This window comes from Diabrotica undecimpunctata, chromosome 9 (assembly GCF_040954645.1).
Source record: "Diabrotica undecimpunctata isolate CICGRU chromosome 9, icDiaUnde3, whole genome shotgun sequence".
Taxonomy (NCBI): Eukaryota; Metazoa; Arthropoda; class Insecta; order Coleoptera; family Chrysomelidae; genus Diabrotica; species Diabrotica undecimpunctata.
The window spans coordinates 38948143-38968045 of NC_092811.1; the positions used below are offsets into that span (position 1 = coordinate 38948143).

Genomic DNA, 19903 nt, shown 5'->3' on the forward strand with positions numbered 1-19903 from the left:
ACTAATCGTTACCCTAATATTACAAGGTTCTATGTAACATTTTTTACTAAATTAAGTTTTCAATATTACAAAGTTCTATGTGACTAGCACTACATCACAATTTGTATGGAAATTAGTTTGCTCACATACAACTCTGGTAATATTAAAAAAACCAAGGGTGTATGTACAAAATTATGCTTTATATGAATAGCAGAGTTCTATGGTAAACATAGAACTTTGGAATTTAAAATTTGATTAAAATCTAAATATTACATGGTTCTATGTTGTAACATACAACCTTGTTATTGTATTTTTTGTAAAAGTGAGGTTATGTTCCTGTATTTATAATACAAATCGCAAGCGTTTTCGAGAGTGTTATTTGTGTCTAGAATTAAAAAAAATGAGTAATTTAAGTGATGACTATGTCCAAGACTCTGATGATGATGAGGATTACGTATTACCAGTTCAAAAATCATCGAAGATGAAAGAATGCAGGTAAGATTTTTCTATATCTTATATTGTGAGGTTAGGTTTTTATTCTTTATTTCTTTTTTTACAAAAAGTTCTTTGTTTCAGACTTAAAATTCGTGGACGTGTTATTAATATTCCCGTGTCAAGAAGTAGCAGCGAAAGTGATGACGAAACTAACTCAGAAACGGATTCAAGCAGGTAGGCATGATTTGCTAAACAAAAAAAATTAAACAACGTAACATTTTATTAATTTCTTTTTATAATTTAGCTTGTTGTTACTATTTAAAAACTAATTTGTTTTAGAAAAGCTCCTAGTTCGTCTTCCACCTCAATCATTCACACTCCAAAGAATAAAAAGGCCCCAATCATAGTTGTTAGCAATATTAAGATTAAAAATGCATCTAACTCTGGTTCTGGTGACTTGCAGTCTAACTTAAATAGGTAATATTTTTGACAATTATTTTGTTTAACTAAATCGCGAAAACATTTTTTTTTATTTTTATTTTAGAAATGTACCTAGCAGTTCTACAACTTTAGTTCCAGAATTCACCAAGAAAATCCCGTCTTCAGAAGATAACAAAATTAAGATTCTAGAACCAGACCATTCTGATTTCGATGATACAAATAATATTGGACATATTTCCGAAGAAATTTTACTAGAAGAAGCAACTCATAATATAATAAAAGATAAAAAGATATTTACTAGAAAACGACAGAAAAACACTTCTGAATGGACATGTAACAAAAGAAAATCTTTATTTGATCAAGGTCTAGAGTATATTTCTTCTCGAAAAAAGGTAGTACCTGCTAGAAAGATTAGGAATAAAAAAGATTGTGTACAAAAGTGCAGAATGAAGTGCTCGTGTCAAATTAGCGACGAACAAAGGAAGGAAATTTTTAAAAACTATTATTTACTCTCAGCCATCGAAAAGAAAAACTATATTGTGCATACCACAGAAGCTGAGACTCCTTGGAGACGAAGAAAAGGCAAAAATCCAGAAAATTCGAGAAAAAGCAAAAGTTTTAGGTTTTATTTTGAGATAAATAATCAAAAGATCCAAGTTTGCAAGGCTTTTTACACTGGGACTTTATGCATAAGCCAGAAACCAATTTATACGGAGCACAACAATAAAACTTCCACCAAAACCTTACCCGAAAGTAAACAAGGCAAACATCAAAAACGGGTAACATCACTCGAAGATAGTAACTTGGTCAAGGAGCACATTAACATGATTCCAAGAGTGGAATCCCATTACTGTCGCAAAAAAACTAATAAAGAGTATTTAGAAAGCGGATTAAGTATCAAAAAATTGTATGAGCTTTATTTGGATTTTGCTGGAGAATGCAAAAAAAATCCAGTTTCTTTTGCTGTCTACAGAAAAATATTTTGCAACTATTTTAATATAGCTTTTCACAAACCAAGAAAAGATAGATGTGATACTTGCGAAGAAATAAAATTAAGAAAAATGGAGAAGAGGGAAGACGAAGAATCACAACGAAGATATACTGATCATTTGAAAGAGAAAGAGTATATGAGAGAAGAAAAACAAAGAGATAAAGAAAGCGGAATACCTTTATTATGTTTTGATCTGGAAAATGTTTTGACATGTCCAAAAGCAGACGTAAAAAATTTCTTTTATAAGAGCAAATTAAATGTGTACAATATGACCGGTCACCTTTCGGTTGGGAAAAAGGTGTATTGTGCCATGTGGACAGAAGCTTTACATGGAAGAAAGGGAAATGACATTGCAAGCGCAGTTTATAAAATAGTAGGAAAAGTGTTGGAGGACCATCCAGAGTTTACAAAAATCATTTTGTGGAGCGATAGCTGCGTTCCACAGAATCGAAACAGTCTTATGAGTTATGCTCTCAGTTACCTAATTCAAAAACATCAGAATGTGCAAAATATTTCCATGAAATTTTCTGTTCCAGGACATGCTTGTATTCAAGAGGTCGATGCAATCCACAGTGCAATTGAAAGAACGTTGAATAAAGTAGAATATTATTCTCCTATATCACTTCTGCGCTACCTTTTAAAAGTAAACCGACAAAATCCATATACAATAATTCAAATGAAACAAGAACATTTTATAGATTTTCAGTCTTTTTCCAGCCAACTGAACTACAACGCTGTACCATTTTCAAAAGTAGTAGCATTAGAATTTTCTAAATCTTTTTTTGAACTGAAGTATAAAGATACTTTTGATCCAACCAAAGAGCTAAAAACTGTAAATTTACATCAAAGAAAATTACGAAAAGGTCATGTTAAAACCGAAACAGAACCACTCATTCCGCTTCAATTAAAAAAATGTGATAAGGCTGTTGTACTTCCCCCAAATAAGATAGATGCCCTAAAATCTATGTTCAAGTATATCGCTGAAGTTGATAAGGAATACTACGAGTGTATTTTCCTCCAAAAATAAGATTTAATTTGTTTTTTTTTTGTAGTTAACAAAGTTCTATGTTAATTTTTAAATAAGTAAAATTTTCTTGCTATATCAAGGTTCTATGTTTTTTTTTTTCAAATACCTTTTCTTCTAATACAAAAACCAATTTTTTGTTAATTTTTTCTTTAAATCACCTTTAATACATACGTACATTTTTAATTTAAATTCAAATTTAAAATATATAAAACAATTTGATTTTTATGAAAGCTCATTTTTTTAAATCGATTTTTCTCAAATTAGCAATATTGTTACATACAACCTTGTAATATTAGGGTAACGTAATGTATTCGATGATCGAATTAGCTATGAAAAATCTCAGGTGTGTGATGTCTTTCGTTTACTTGGCTTACAGCAACAGGAATCCACCATATCACATGTTATCCGAGTTGACAAAGTGTCCAGTTAAAATCAAGCTAGACCGGTCAAAGTTATATGCAATACTAAAACGGTGAAATTGGCTCTTAAGTCTAGTAATAAGCTTCGAAATACTGTTTATAGAATCTTAAAGGTTCAAACAAAAATGGAACAATACGCTTACAAGGTAGCTAAAAAGGAACTAGAGGAAATAAAATCTGTTGGAGATGAAAATTTATGCATTAGATACTGCAGTGGTGTCAAACTGTGAAAAATGTTGTTCTGCAACACTCAGCACATGATATTTATTTTTTTTTTGTTATTACAATCTTCCCAATGCATTATGGGAGAAAAATGAGTTTGATATAATGGTGAATTGTTCTGCAGGTTATCCAGCTGTGAATATTGCTCAAGCCTTTGGTTTTTTAAAATTGTATCAACATAATAATATTCCCAATAATCGTAATGTATTTTTGGATTTAGTTTTTTCTAATGTTAGGAAGCTAAATATCTTAAAAGCAAGTGATCCCCTTGTAGATCCTAGTATCCATCATGTTATGGGTTATGAATGTTGCTTAAACCTCGATATGAAAAAAACAAATAGAAATAAGTTGGTGTATGATGAGTTGTTATATGATTTTCGGAATGGTGATTACATTGCGCTTAACAACTCTGTTGCTTCCATAGACTGGCAGGTATGTGTGGTTAATGATGTTGAAGTTGCTACAAAATTATTCTATGAAGTTCCCTCTATAAGAATTGCTTACTTGGGCCATTGAAGAAATATAGAACTTCAACGTTTCCCAAGTGGTTCCCTGCTGATCTTAGAAAACTGACTCTGGAGAAAAAATATGCTCACTATATTTATGCTAATAATCATACTGATGATGATTAAATTAGATTTTCCCACCTAAGAGCTGAATGTAAACAACTGTCTGAAATTTGCTTCAGCAACTATAGGGTCTGTCCGGGTAATCGGAAACAGGGGTGATTGGAAACAGTACTCCCGACGGCTAGAAATAAAATATGGCAACAATGTCACATACACAGAATTGCAATTCCATCTTTGCTTATTCTGTGACATGACATTCAGTTGTTTACAGACCAAGTGAATCCCCATTTTGTGCAATTTCATCTCTCTGCATTAGGTAAGTATAGTGATTATATCATTTATAGCTACTATGAGAATCCTTATATTGCCTAAAATGTTAATTTGAAGGTTATTTACTACAAGAAGTAAGTACATTAAGTGTTTACAATTACCCCCTTAAATATTGAGCATGGGGTAAATGAAAACACCTGTTGGGGGTAAATGGAAACAACGTTGGGTAAACGGAAATCAATTTTTTCTGTCAAGGGAGTTATTTTGTTACAGGTCTTGCCATTTTTAAAATGCTGAGTAAGTACTTAAAAAAGAGAGAACCACCAAAATACTCTTTGAATGATTTAGTAAATGCCGTGGGAGACGTCAAAACAAAAAAAAGAACATATAGGGAGGCTGCTGCTTACTACAGTATTCCACATTGCGTTATTTACAATCGCATAAAGGGTAGAAACATACCAATTGATAAGATGGGAGCTGGTGTGTCTACTGCATTGTCAGACAAAATTGAAAACCATATTGTGGCATGTTTAAAAGCCCGAGCAAATGTGGGCTATCCTTGTGATAAACAAGAGTTACGAAATGTAGTTGGTGAATACGTTAAAGACAATTACGTAAAAACTCACTTCAAAAATGGCATCCCTGGTGAAGATTGGTATCTTGCATTTATGAAACGCCATCCTTCACTTTCGCTAAAGAAACCTGATCATATTCAAAAACTTAGAAAAGATGCTGGAAAGCCAGAAATCATTTATGATTTCTATTATAAACTAAAAGAAGTTTTTCAAAATAATGGTCTTAATGATATCAGTAAATCCATGTTTGTATTTAATGCGACGAGAGTGGATTGAAGAGTGATCCCCTCCAGAATTAGAGCTATAGGATCAAAGGGTAAAGCTCTATGCAGAGTTTCTGGTGGTTCTGGACGGGAGTCCACGACAGTGCTCGCATGTGTTTCAGCAGATGGAAAATATTTACCACCGCTCATCGTTTTTAAGGGTGCTGCTGTCCAAGCAAGATGGGTATCACCAGACGCCATGCCAGGAACTCTTTACGCTTCTAGCATGAATGGTTGGATGGAGGAAACTCAATTTTACCATTGGTTTTTTAATGGATTTGTACCAGATGTGCAAACAATTTGAGAGATACAGAATTTACCTAATCAAAAAGCTGTACTCTTATATGATGGCCACCGAAGTCATATAAGTATTCAAATAATTGAACAAGCATTAAAACGTAACATTGACCTTATTAAGTTTCCTAGTCATTTAACGGACAAATTGCAATCACTTGATAAGTGTGTTTTCAAATCAGTTAAATATACATGGGATCGAAAGTTAGTAGCATATGGAAAGAAGAGAATGGGGGAAGGTACTGGGCGTTTATCTAAGGACAAATTCGTAGAACTTCTAAGTAAAACTTGGCAGGAGGCTATGCTCTCACAAAATATTATATCTGGTTTTGAGACTACTGGTGTGTATCCTGTAAATAGTCAAAAATTTCCTGAATCCGAATTTAATTCAGAGCAGCTTCAGTTTTATAAAGAAAAAATACTCTCCTCCCAGACTTCTGGTGAAAATACTTTAGATGGGAATAAGGAAAATACTAGTGGATTTATTAAAAAAACATTAATAAATGAAGCTGAACCATCAGCATCCAAACACCAAACATCTGTAGCTAAATCTGCAACATCAATTGCAGAATTAGATATGTCTAGCTTTATTTCTCCAACCAAAGATAAACTGGATCGTATATTTATGTGGAGTCAACAAGAACAAAAAAACTTGACTCTGACACAGTTAAATTAATTGCTGTCACAGAGAAAAAGATAATCCCTCGGCTAAAACAGTTGACCTATGGAGAAGTATTAACTGCTAGTGACGTTTTGAACAGAATGAAGGAACATTAGGATCTTAGAAAGCAGAAAGGAAACGAAAAAAGAAATAAAGTTCGAAAAATTGCTGATTCGCTTGAAACTCCAGTACTAAGTAAAAATACAAATACACAGAAACCTAAAGAGTCATTGTCGTCATCTGATTCAAGTGAAACAGAAGTATCTTATGTTGAGAGTGATGACAGTCCATGGGATGAACCGGTAGAAAAAGAGCTACAAGAACTAGAGGCTGCAGAACACCACAAACTCCAGCAGGGGAAATTTGTATTAGTAGAATTCAAGGGCGGTAAAAGGCTGACAACATCTTACAGATATCTTTGTATTGATTGATTGATATATTATATTGATTGGGATGAAAATGAAATTAAGGTTATGGCTCTAAAATGTATGAATGGTACCTGCAAGCAATTTGCCATACAGGAAACTGACATAGTTTTGTCAACTTCTAACAAATTGGTATAGTCTATGAGCCAAATATTTTTATGAAAGGTGAAAGAATGTTTTGCAAGTTTCCTAATAAGTTAGATATTTTTGAACGTCAGTAAATAAGTGAATATTTATAATTTTAAAAATTCGTTTGTTATATCTATGTATTTTATTTTGATAATAAATTTTTTTAAGTTTCCTTAGCAAATTTGATATATTCGGGGGTAATTGGAAACATTGGCGTGTTTAATGGAACCAACCTGCACGATTTTTAGATTACATCCAAGTATCATTTTACTACAGTTTCATTTAGATTATGTTTAACAGAACCAGAGATCGTTGTTTACATTTACCTCCTTTTTAGTTTTTTCCTTAAAATTTGTGGGGAAACATTGGATACCTTATTTTTTTGTGACTTTTTCTTACTAGTTACTTAGACATCATGAAATATCAAATAGTGTTTCCAATTACCCTGACTGACCCTATTAAAGGTATAGATACTGGCCTAAGAAATGATCCAAAATCATTTTGGAAGTACATCAATGATAAGTGATCTAGTCATAACTTACCTAACTCCTTATTTTATCAAGTCCAATCTGCAAGAAATGGTCAAGGCAGCTAATTTATTTATGAACTTCTTCCCTGTGTATCACCAAATAACAACAACCTTTACATACCTATCCATCCATTAAATAGTAACTTTAGTACAAATATTTGTCCTTCTAAAATTACCATGACCGATATTTTTAATGGCATAAATGAGCTGCCCAATAAGTTTACTGCTGGTCCAGATAGAGTGCCTAATTTTTTATTATAAAATGTGTGTCTGTACCCTTGTAATACCATTTTTTATATTGTTTAATAGATATCTGGAAACCTCTGTGTTTGCTTCTTCATGGTAAGAAAGTTATGTTGTTCCTATATTTAAAAATGGCCAGAAAGACAATATTGAAAATTATCGTAGTATTTGTATACAATCTGCAATCCCTAAGCTCTTCGACAGTCTTATAGCAAAGCAACTTTCTTGGTTATGTAAAGGCTTAATATCTCAATCACAACATGGTTTTCATAGCAAAAAATCCACTGCACAAACTTGGTTTGCTATCAATCTAATATATTATCTCATATAGGAGACTGTAAACAAGTAGATGCAATATACACAGATTTTTCCAAAGCATTTGATTGTGTAGATTACCAAATACTTTTGGACAAATTAATTAATGTAGGCTTTCATGTCAGGTTTGTTGAATGGTTTAAAAACTCTACATCTGGGAGAAGTCAAAGAGTCAAGATAGGTTGTCATCTGTCTGACAGTATCGCAGTAACATCTGGAGTTCCTCAAGGAGACCACACTTCTCCACTTCTTTTTAATATCTTCGTTAACTACATCACTTCCTGTTTCCTAAATAGCAAATGTCTAATGTTGGCAGATGACTTGAAATTTTGGAAAGTTATAAATAGTTTAAAAGATCAAGCCTTGCTACAGGATGACTAAGACAGACTACAAAATTGGTGCAATCAGAACAAACTCCACTTAAATGCAAAAAAAATGTTTTATAAGTTTTTCTCGTAAAGTCAGTGGAATTGGAACAAGCTATACTATTAATAATAGCTACTGAATTATGTTTCTTCTATTTGGGATTTGGGTGTTATTTTGATGAGAAGCCTGCCCTTTTTATTAAGCCAGATTAACTTGAAAGTTCCGCATCCAGCTCTTTGTTACGAGAATGTTTTCAATATTCCTTTCCACAGAACAACCTATGGTATTCACAACCCATTGGACAGATACATGGAGGTATTTGCTGTTCGCCATTTTGATATTGTCAATATAACTTTAACTCGATTTTTAGTCTCATTTTTTAAACTTTTCGAAATTTTTTAATATTGATTTTATATTATAAGTAATTATAAGTTTTGAATCCTAACTGTGATATTGTATATTGTAATTTAAATTGATAATGGGGTAATCCCGTGTATTAAGTAAATAAATAAATGCATATATGTCATGAGCAGCATATTTTATTTAAAAAATAAATGAAGGAAATAAAATTTGTGTTCAAAAATTAATTATTATTAATGTATTCTCCTAATTTTACATGTATGTAAAAATAAGTAATTACTATTTAAAAGGGAATAAGCCACAATTACAGGTTAAAGTAAGATTATTGATGTTTCAATTGAAATTGAAACACCAATAAACTTACTTTAACCTGTAATTCTGGCTTATTCCCATTTAAATAGTAATTACTTTAAAATGCCACAAGAAAATAGCTTCAGAACAATAGTAAATAAGAGTTTGATTAATTATGTTATGAATGTAGTGATCATTTACTACTGTTAAAAGTTAAGTGACTAAAAACTTTATGTTAAAATTAAGTACAATGCAATGTATTTTAGGTGCGGATGCATTACTCCCTTGCAAAAAATTCTGTTGAAATGAAGATTTTATGCATTAGGAAGTAGCTGATTTTATGAGAGTGTCCAGATCTTCAGCCAGTTGAATTATAAAAAGAATATTCAATGCAATTGTATCCTTAAGGCCACAGTACATTTATATGCCTAAGAATCCTCAAGAGATGGAAAGAGCTGTTGATTTCAATCAAGTTACTACATTCCCTAGAACAAGTGGTGCAATTGAATGTACCTTAATTAAAATAAATTCTAGTGGTGGTCAAGATTCAGAAATTTTTAGATCCAGAAAATCATTTTTTGCAGTAAACATCCAAACATCAACACCAGCTGAAGATTTATATAAGAAAACAAAATGTAATAGAAGAGCAATATTATTATAGAAAACAGCATTGTTGTGATTGTTGCAACTCGAGTGCTTCATAAAATTGTCATTGATATAGATGATAATGTTCGTCAGAGGAACTGAAGATGAAGCAAATGATGATTTACAACCGAAAATGTAAGGACTTTAATAATAAATAAATGAATTCTTTTGCAGGTTGAAGATATATTTTTTAATAAAAGCAAAATTAATATGTCCATTTTTTATATGTTCCTCCTCTCCTCTTACTTTTTTTTTCTGCCCTTCAGAATACCGATAACAGTGGCTCTTGGCTGGTAAAAAAGTTATTTTTAACTACTTCTAAATATGGGAGTACTTAAATAAATTGTTACAAACCTTTTTCAGTTTTTTGGTTTTCTTCAAATGAGTTCAGTTTATTCCCATGTTGTTCTATTTTAGGATTTATAGGATGTTCCTTAAAGTCTAAACAATCATATGTGTCATAATGTGTACTTCGCCTATTTGATCCTTCCTGAATTTCACATTTAAAGCCATCCAAGAGAGCATTATCCAAGTCATCATATTCTATTTCTACTTTACACACTTCCTCGGTATTTTCTTGTTTTAATTCCATTTGATTGCAATTGATTTTATGATTTTTATCTACAAATTTCGGTTAAATTTCATGCAATGCAATGAACGTGCACGTGCAACAAACAACATTCAACTTCAACATAACCTTGACACCTTGACATGTGAAATAATAATATAGTTTGGGCGTCACAATGTTGCCATATTTTTTTCTATAAATTAAATTAAATTTCTCTAAATTAAAATATAAAGATACTTCGACGAAATTATGTTTTGTTATGTTGTTATGAGAAGCCACAATTTTTGAATTTATATTAAAAAGCATTAATAAAATATTATTTTTTTTTACTTCAGGGATAAAGACCTATTTGTAGAATTCTTAATATGTGTCGCAGAACAATAGTTCAATTTAATTTTAGTTTAATTTATAGTGTATTCTTTTGTTTGACCTTTTTTTTATTTTCATTTAACTTCACTTTATTCTGTAGTTTCCAAACTATTAATTTTTACCTTAGGCATAATTTTAATGATTTTTATTATATAAATATTTTTTAAACGCAAGATATAATTTTATTTTATAATATTTATATGTATAATTTTAATGCTTTTCATTATATTATGTATTTTTCACGTTTTTGTTTGTTTTAAATTTTAATTTCATATAAGTGCTCTCGCCCATGGACATGGACGTACTCTCGTCCATAATAATTTTAAATGTGAGAGTATGAAATAATTAAGCATGAACACTGACGTATATTAAGCGCCAAACGTAATTTAATGTCAAATACATTCATCTAATGGACCGTGGAAATGATGACGTATATTTTATTGATATCTGTCAGTTTCACTTTCCAAACAAACCTTGTTTAGTGTGGATAATTTGTATTTTTCGTTATTTTTTCATTTTTTTACAGAATCTTTCCGCTTTTTGCAATATCTAAGTATTCTAATAGTTATTACAACAATTTTACAAGGTTGTGTCAATAATAAAGCATGTTGTTTTATAAAAATAGCAATAAAATGCATGTATCAATAAAGAAAGGTTAGAATGTCTTAAATTTAAACTTTTAAACTATATTTCATAGAAATAGAACACTGAATTGTGATGCTATTATCATAAAAACACTATACTTAAAAAAAGCAGCAGAGGAAGCAAAATGTTAACTTTATAGAAATTAAAAAGTCTTGAGATTGGGCATTTCAACTTTTGTTTGGAAAGTAATTGACAGTTGTGACGTCACACTCCCACTGTCCATTTACTTTACCGTTGTACGTCATTATCATTGACAGAGATCGAAGTTGACATAGTTGCAAAATATAAAAAAATCCTGAATCCATTTTAAATCAAATAGGTCACGTTGCAAAAGTGGATTATACAACAAAACAAATTAATATTTAATGTAAATAAATAGAAACAAAACAAGAGTTAAAAAATAATCTTGTTAAAAACAATTTGAGCCGCTTGTATGCGTCGTATAAAGAAGTGTATTAGTTTTTACGACCTGAGAAATAGAACTCGCAGTTGAAATATGTAAATTTAAAGCTGCAGCTACACGCTAAAACAAGAATGTATAGTTTAAGCATCTACAATAATATTCAAAACATACATGTACATACTTCTCTAACAGCAGTTAAGGGTAGAATGGGGCCGTTATTATCACGTTCCTGTTCAAAATAATGAATCAAAGAAGCTACCATCTCTTTACAACGACTATTTAAATTCTTACGTGACATTTTTGAAATAAAGCACACTAATTTTGTTGTAAAAGAACAGATTTTATTAAATAGGTAAAAATATAAATCAAGAGGTATCTTATATACTAAAACGCTAAGCCCTTTTTTTTGGTCTAAGTTTTTGAGTAAAGTGGTCCACCACTTTACTCAAAAACCATATTAGATAATTAAAATATTTTTCGGAATATTATTAGTATTACGTATGAGATTGTCAAGATATACTTCACAAACCGAGTATGTATGGTTTGTGATATACTTTTGGTACAAAAATTCACTTCCAGTTTTGAGATGACCGGAAGTTAAAGTTTACTTTAAGTTTTAGACCCCATGGACAGCTATATGTGGCAATGTCTCGATCTCGCTCATTTGATGGCGTAAAAGTTTACATAACTCCCGGTGCCAAGCAAAAGTTTTCAGAAAATGGAGACATTGTAACAAAAAACATTGTTTTCGACGAAATATTTCATGATATTTAATACACTTTTTACTTGCATTATTATTGATGAATGTTATGTATATTCTTGCTTATATTGTTTGTATTGATCTCTTAATTTTTCTCGCAAAATAAAAATTTCATTTAAAAAACTCGATGTCGAGTTGGTCCGCTAGTTCATTTTAAAATTCAAAATAATAAAGTAAAAAAGTGTGGACACCGCAACCGCAACTGTCAAATAAGTGTTACCAATTTATACCAAAATATCACCTTCGTTCGATTAGTTACAGTGTGTTCCGAACAAATGTTCTTCATAAAAACGCTTTATAATGCATTTATACAAATTAAATGAAACAAACATATTATTGTATATTTCTTTAAGTTAACATAAATAGAAATCTTTAATTATTATTTCTACGCGTATATAATAAAATATGTATAGTGGCTGTAATGCCAGTGTATTCGGCAAAGTGATTCTAAAAAAGAACACACCCACCGCCTAAATATTTCGTGTTGGTATCATGTAACCTCACGGACTATGACGCGGATGACGTACAACGGTTTGTAAATTAGATGAAGTATACATAATAAGGACATGGCAATACCGCAAACGCAATTTTGACATTTCATTTGGAGCTGGCTTCACCCTTCACCCACCGGCACTTTCTATTTCTATTCTATATACTTTTGCTAATACTTCAATTCATATCTAATATCAAAGAATATATTATAAGCGTCTATATTCTTTGCTAATATTATACATACTTGTACATACTCTGGTTTAATTGTGTTTATTGCTCAAAGAATTCTGGATGTCTACTAATTGTTCTGTTTTATCAAAGAATATAGCTATTATGCTTGTCTGTCTGTATCGTAAACTGAATGTGTATTTTCTAGAATTTTTTATAGTGATTTCACTTTTTGGTTGTAAAATTATTATTGAAGTACATAAAATAAGTGCAATAAAATGGAAGTAAAACAAGAAAATAGCGAGGAATCGTGTAAAATAGAAATAGAGTATAATGACTTGGATAATGCTCTGTTGGATGGCTTTAAATGTGAAGTTGAGGATCAATTCAATAGGCACAGTACACATGACACATATTTAGACTTAAAGATACATCCTATAAATCCTAAAATAGAACAACATAGGAATAAACTTAACTCGTTTGAAGAAAACCAAAAAACTGAAAAAGGTTTGTAACAATACATTATTTATATATCTTCAATATTTAGAAGTGGTATAATTAGGAATAACTTTTTTACCCGCTAATATAATTTTGATGCTAAATACAATTTAAGAGCATATAAGAGACAATTACAAATTAAAATGATATTTCGTTAACATAGGCAACTCCATTAAATTGTTTTTTAGGGCAATGAACATAACCTTGCGTCACTGTGTTGCCATATTTTTTTGTATAAAGTATAGGAGTTTTTAAAATTAAAGATACTTATGAAGCACTCGAGTTGCAACAATCACAACAATGCTGTTTTCTATAATAATATTGCTCTTCTATTACAATTTGTGTTCTTATATAAATCTTCAGCTGGTGTTGATGTTTGGATGTTTAATGCAAAAAATGATTTTCTGGATCTAAAAATTTCTGCATCTTGACCACCTCTAGAATTTATTTTAATTAAGGTACATTCAATTGCACCACTTGTTCTAGGGGAATGTAGCAACTTGATTGAAATCAACAGCCCTTTCCATCTCTTGATGATTCTTAGGCATACAAATGTACTGTGGCCTTAAGGATACAATTGCATTGAATATTCTTTTTATAATTCAACTGGCTGAAGATCTGGACACTCTCATAAAATCAGCTACTTCCTAATGCATAAAATCTTCATTTCAACAGAATTTGTTGCAAGGTAGTAATGCATCCACACCTAAAATACATTGCATTGTACTTAATTTTAACATCAACAAGTTTTAGTCACTTAACTTTTAACAGTAGTAAATGAAATTTGAATTGAAACGTCAATAATCTTACTTTAACCTGCGATTGTGGCTTATTCCCGTTTAAATAGTAATTACTTATTTTTACATAAGTACATGTAAAGTTAGGAGAATACATTAATAATAATTAATTTTTGAACAAAAATTTTATTTCCTTCAATTATTTTTTAAATAAAATATGCTGCTCATGACATATATACATTTATTTATTTATTTAATACACGGGATAACCTCATTATCAGTTTAAATTTCAATATACAATATCACAGTTGGGATTCAAAACTTATAATTACTTATAATATAAAATCAATATTAAAAAGTTTAGAAAAGTTTAAAAAATGAGACTAAAAATCTTACATATTAAAAAAAACAAAATATAACAAGAACAAAATTCAAAATTTTTTAATTGAGTTAAATCGTTAAAGTTAATCTGACTTAACAGGTTTGGACAAACAATAAATCCATGTATGATCTTATATATAAATATAGCTCCTATCACGACAGTCCTTGAGTGAAGGTAAAGATAATTGTTGTTCAATACAGGAATATCATGACTTTCGATAGTAGTGTGGACATGGTAAGCACAATATCTAAAAAATGTATGCTGGACTCTTTCTATGGTATCAATATTGTTCTGAAAATAGGGTGACCAAGTAACTGAACAGTATTCCAAAATAGTTCTAACTAAGCAACAATATACTAATCTTGTTGAATTAATGATGAAATACTTGCAATTCCTAGTAACGAAACCAAGAAGTTTAGATGCCTTTATTGAAATAGAGTTTATGTGGTCACAGAAAGTAAGATTCTCATCAAAAATAACACCCAAATCCCAAATAGAAGAAACATAATTCAGTGGATATTATTAATAGTATAGCTTGTTCCAAATCTATTGACTTTACGAGAAAAACTTATAAAACATTTTTTTACATTTAAGTGGAGTTTGTACCGATTGCACCAATTTTGTAGTCTGTCTAAGTCATCTTGTAGCAAGGCTTGATCTTTTAAACTATTTATAACTTTCCAAAATTTCAAGTCATCTGCCAACATTAGACATTTGCTATTTAGGAAACATGAAGTGATGTAGTTAACGAAGATATTAAAAAGAAGTGGAGAAGTGTGGTCTCCTTGAGGAACACCAGATGTTACTGTGATACTGTCAGACAGATGAAAACCTATCTTGACTCTTTGACTTCTCCCAGATGTAGAGTTTTTAAACCATTAAACAAACCTGACATAAAAGCCTACATTAATTAATTTGTCTAAAAGTATTTGGTAATCTCCGTACACAATCAAATGCTTTGGAAAAATCTGTGTATATTGCATCTACTTGTTTACAGTCTTCCATATGAGATAATATATTAGATTGATAGCAAACCAAGTTTGTTGCTGTGGATTTTTTGTTATGAAAACCATGTTGTGATTGAGATATTAAGCGTTTACATAACCAAGAAAGTTGCTTTGCTATAAGACTGTCAAAGAGCTCAGGGATTGCAGATTGTATACAAATACTACGATAATTTTCAATATTGTCTTTCTGACCATTTTTAAATATAGGAACAACACAATTTTCTTACCATGAAGAAGCAAACACAGAGGTTTCCAGAGATCTATTAAACAATAATAACACATGGTATTACAAGGGTACAGACACACATTTTATAATAAAAAATTAGGCACTCTATCTGAACCAGCAGTAAACTTATTGGGCAGCTCATTTATGCCTTAAAAATATCAGTCATGGTAATCTTAGAAGGACAAATATTTGTACTAAAGTTACTATTTAATGGATTGATAGGTATGTAAAGGTTGTTGTTATTTGGTGATACACAGTTTGGAAGAAGTTCATAAATAAATTAGCTGCCTTGACCATTTCTTGCAGATTGGACTTGATAAAATAAGGAGTTAGGTAGGTTATGACTAGATCACTTATCATTGATGTACTTCCAAAATGATTTTGGATCATTTCTTAGGCCAGTATCTATACCTTTAATATAGTTGCTGAGCACCGGTCTGAAGAGGACCTACCGCATGAGTAGCCTGTATAAAAGGGGGTGGACTTTAGTTGGCAGGCAGGGAGCTATGGGTGTATCTGTGAGCACGACTCCTCTGGGGGGACTGCGTGCGGATGGATCCTTCCACCCTGAATCCAACTCACGCCAGGTCATCCTTAACGGGGACACGGCCTGGTACGGTCTTTAGAAGATTTACCACCAAAAAAAAAAAAAAAAAATATATAGTTGCTGAAGCAAATTTCAGACAGTTGTTTACATTCAGCTCTTAGGTGGGAAAATCTAATTTAGTCGTTATCAGTATGATTATTAGTATAAATATAGCTATATAGCTATAAGTGAGCATATTTTTTCTCCAGAGTCAGTTTTCTAAGATCAGCAGGGAACCACTTGGGAAATGTTGAAGTTCTATATTTCTTCAATGGCACAAAGTAATCAATTCTTATAGAGGGAACTTCATAGAATAATTTTGTAGCAACTTCAACATCATTAACCATACATACCTGCCAGTCTATGGAAGCAAGGAAGTTGTTAAGCGCAATGTAATCACCATTCTGAAAATCATAAAACAACTCATCATAAACCAACTTATTTCTATTTGTTTTTTTCACATCGAGGTTTAAGCAAAGTTCATAACCCACATGATGAATGCTAGGATCTACAAGGGGATCACTTGCTTTTAAGATATTTAGCCCCCTAACATTAGAAAAAACTAAATCCAAAAATACATTACGATTATTGGGAATATTATTATGTTGATACAATTTTAAAAAACCAAAGGCTTGAGCAATATTCACAGCTGGATAACCTGCAGGACAATGCACTCTAGTTCCTTTTTAGCTACCTTGTAAGTGTATTGTTCCATCTTAGTTTGAACCTTTAAGATTCTATAAACAGTATTTCGAAGCTTATTACTAGACTTAAGAGCCAATTTTAATGTGTTAGCATTACATATAACTTTGACTGGTCTAGCTTGATTTTAACTGGACACTTTGTCAACTCGGATAACATATGATATGGTGGATTCCTGTTGCTGTAAGCCAAGTAAACGAAAGACCTCACACACCTGAGATTTGTCATAGCTAATTCGATCAGCTAATACATTAGTTATATTCAGGAATTTTGTAAATCATAAGAATCAGGAATTTTGTAAATCATCCGAAACGGATAGGGCACTACAAGAAGAAATTTTTTCTGCGTTATATTTATTAAAAGAAATGAACAAAATATACTTACCTATAAAATTAACCAGAAAACAGAATGAACTCCCTGGAACAATAACAAAGTTTTAAGTCTAAATTTACACTATTAATAATATTATCCACACAGTTTAAATTAACACTATCAATATAAATGAATAAGAAATTCAATACCGTAACCAAAAACAAAAACGAAACACAGTAAGTCGGTTCGTTACTTTTAAAATTGAAGAACGTGACAATCACATAACCGTTTAATTTCTAACCAATGGCAAACTCGGGATTGCTATGGACACTTACCGACCATGCAAGCAACCGCGTGTACAATGATCTTACGTTAAAAACGAACGTAGTATAGTAATGGCATTGAAACCGTGAATCTCTATCAAATATTTTCAACAATATCATCATCATCATCAAGGCTTGTCATTCCGGGTGGAATGTTTGCCGCTCTTACTTAAAGCTCTCTGATTCGCTTATTACGGTGAATCACTCCGCATTCCACTTGTATGTTGTCAAAGTTTGTTGTATGACTTGGCTTTCATTACAATTTTCTTCCACTCATTTCCATATGTGCATAGTTCCCTCCAGTTTCTCACTTCCAGAATTTTGATATCTCTCATGACCTGATCCTCCCATCTCTCTCTGGGTCTTCCCCTTGGTCTTTCAGTTGCTTGTTTCCATCTGGAATCAGTAGGTCGTTTTTCCTTCTCTCTATGTGTTCTAGCCATCTCAATCTCTGTGCTTTAATAAATCTTCTCCCTTCATTATGTCTCTTAGTTCATGGTTCATTCTTCTTCTTATTTCTCCGTTGTCCATTCTTATCGGGACCATAATCCGTCTGAGGATTTTTCTTTCGAAAATTCTCAATTTTTCTTCATCTTTTTACGTGGGGCACATTGTCCCAGCTGCGTATGTAACTATTGGTCTGATTGCAACTCTGTATATTTTCAGTTTTGTATTTCTGGATAAGTTCTGTCCTTCATGAGCCTATGATATTTCCAGTATGTTTTGTTGCCCGTTAGTATTCCTTCCGTTACTTCTTCACTTCTCTTGTTTTGGGCGTTCACTATTACTCCCAAATATTTAAATTGTTGGACTTTTTCAAAAGTGTAGTTTTGTATTTTTATTTCTCTCGTCCTGTTATCTTCTCTTCTAGAGCAGAGTAGATATTTTGTTTTTCCTTCGTTGATTTCTAGACCTCTTTTCCGTGCTTCTTTTGCCAGGATTGTTACTGCTTTTTTTAAGAAAAAAGTGTCTCTTTTTTGAAAAAAAGTTTGAAAAAAAAACTATATCATCTGCATATGCCACTATTTGTGTTGAGCAGTGTGCTATAGTTCCTTTAATTTTGCTGGCCTTGACTGTTCCTTATATTGCTATGTTGAATAATGTGGTTGACAGGGAATCGCCTTGCCACACTTCTGTTTCTATTGCAATTGATTTTGTGCTACCTTCTTCTGTTGTTACTTTAGCTCGAGCTCCATTCATGGTCATTTTTTTAAGATTGATTTTGCTGGAATATCTTGATTTTTCATTTCAATAAATAATTTATTTCCTCCAAGACAGTCAAAGGCTTGTCTGAAGTCTACGAAGAGGATATGCAGTTCTATGTTGTGTTCGTGGCATTTTTCGATTGTTTGTGTAACTATATAGATCGCATCTGTAGTGGATCTGCCTTCTCTGAATCCTTGCTGGTAGTCCCCAATTTGTTCTCTGTGAATTGAGTGAGTTTTTGCTTGAGGGCTGTTAGCATTTTATATGTTGTGCTCAGTAGATATATTGCTCTATAGTTGTTACAGTTTGTTACTTCTCCTTTCTTAAATATTGGTATAATTCTGTCTTCTTTAAATTCCTCGGGCATTTCTTCTGCTTCCCATATTCTAACTATTAGTTTATAGATGCTTGTTAATAAATTTTTTCTTCCATTTTTAATCAGCTCATTGGGAATTTCATCTGGGCCGGGTGCTCTTTTCTGTTTCATTTTTTGAATGATGTCTAAATATTCATCATATGTTGGTATCCCTATTTCATTATCTCTAATGTCTTCCATTGCGCCTACTTCCTCTTCCGGACTTTATTTGCATCTATATAGTTCTGTGAAGTGTGTTTCCCATGATCTAATGTCAATTTTAACTACTGGTCTGCCTTTTCATTGTTGAGCTTTTAGGTATCCAAATAGTTTGGCGCTGTCTTTACGATTCTTTTCTAAGTCCTTTAACAGCTCTTTGATCCATAGTTTTTTTTTGTTCTTGCAACAATTATCCGCTGCTTTCTTTTGTTCTTTGTATTTGTTTCGATGATGTTCTTCTTTAGTTGATATCCATTTATCTCTTGCTTTGTTTTTCTGTTTGCTTTTGATTTCGCATTCTGCATCAAACCACTCTTTCCTTCGTTTTATTTCCCTCTGTCCTAGCACCTCTTCAGTTGAATTCAAAATGGATTCTTTTATATTTTTCCATATGTCCTCTGTGTTATTTGCTTCTGTTAGATTTTCCTTTAGGGTTGTCCCATATTGTTGTCCCATGTTGACAGTGGCGGCTTTTGGGAGTAGGCAGGATAGGCCG

General features: G+C 31.7%; 3 protein-coding genes across 7 annotated transcripts in view; 2 read left to right on the forward strand and 1 right to left on the reverse strand.

The window, feature by feature from the left end:
- Window positions 1-10129, reverse strand: part of LOC140449879 (uncharacterized) — a 298794-nt gene extending 288665 nt beyond the window's left edge. Inside the window, exon 1 of the mRNA XM_072543278.1 lies at window positions 9804-10129. Within this exon, the coding sequence (XP_072399379.1) occupies window positions 9804-10041 (238 nt within the window). The 5' untranslated portion in view covers window positions 10042-10129. The remainder of the gene's footprint in view (window positions 1-9803) is intronic.
- The window catches only part of LOC140449881 (uncharacterized), a 241033-nt gene that overhangs the window by 211453 nt on the left and 9677 nt on the right, over window positions 1-19903 (forward strand). For 4 of the 5 annotated variants that reach the window (XR_011951914.1, XR_011951915.1, XR_011951916.1 and 1 more), the window contains exon 1: window positions 12831-13361. The exons of the other annotated variant lie outside the window; for it this stretch is intronic. Coding sequence is in view for 1 of the 4 variants with exons in the window: in XM_072543289.1 (XP_072399390.1) it covers window positions 13133-13361 (229 nt within the window). In the remaining 3 variants the exon portion in view is untranslated. Of the gene's footprint in view, window positions 1-12830; window positions 13362-19903 lie in introns of those variants that run through there. 5 annotated transcript variants of the gene reach the window in all.
- On the forward strand, window positions 203-1217 carry LOC140449404 (uncharacterized). The gene is made up of 3 exons (XM_072542563.1): window positions 203-474; window positions 556-648; window positions 754-1217. The coding sequence occupies exons 1-3, from the start codon at window positions 380-382 to the stop codon at window positions 893-895; spliced, it is 330 nt and encodes a 109-aa protein (XP_072398664.1). The 5' UTR covers window positions 203-379; the 3' UTR covers window positions 896-1217.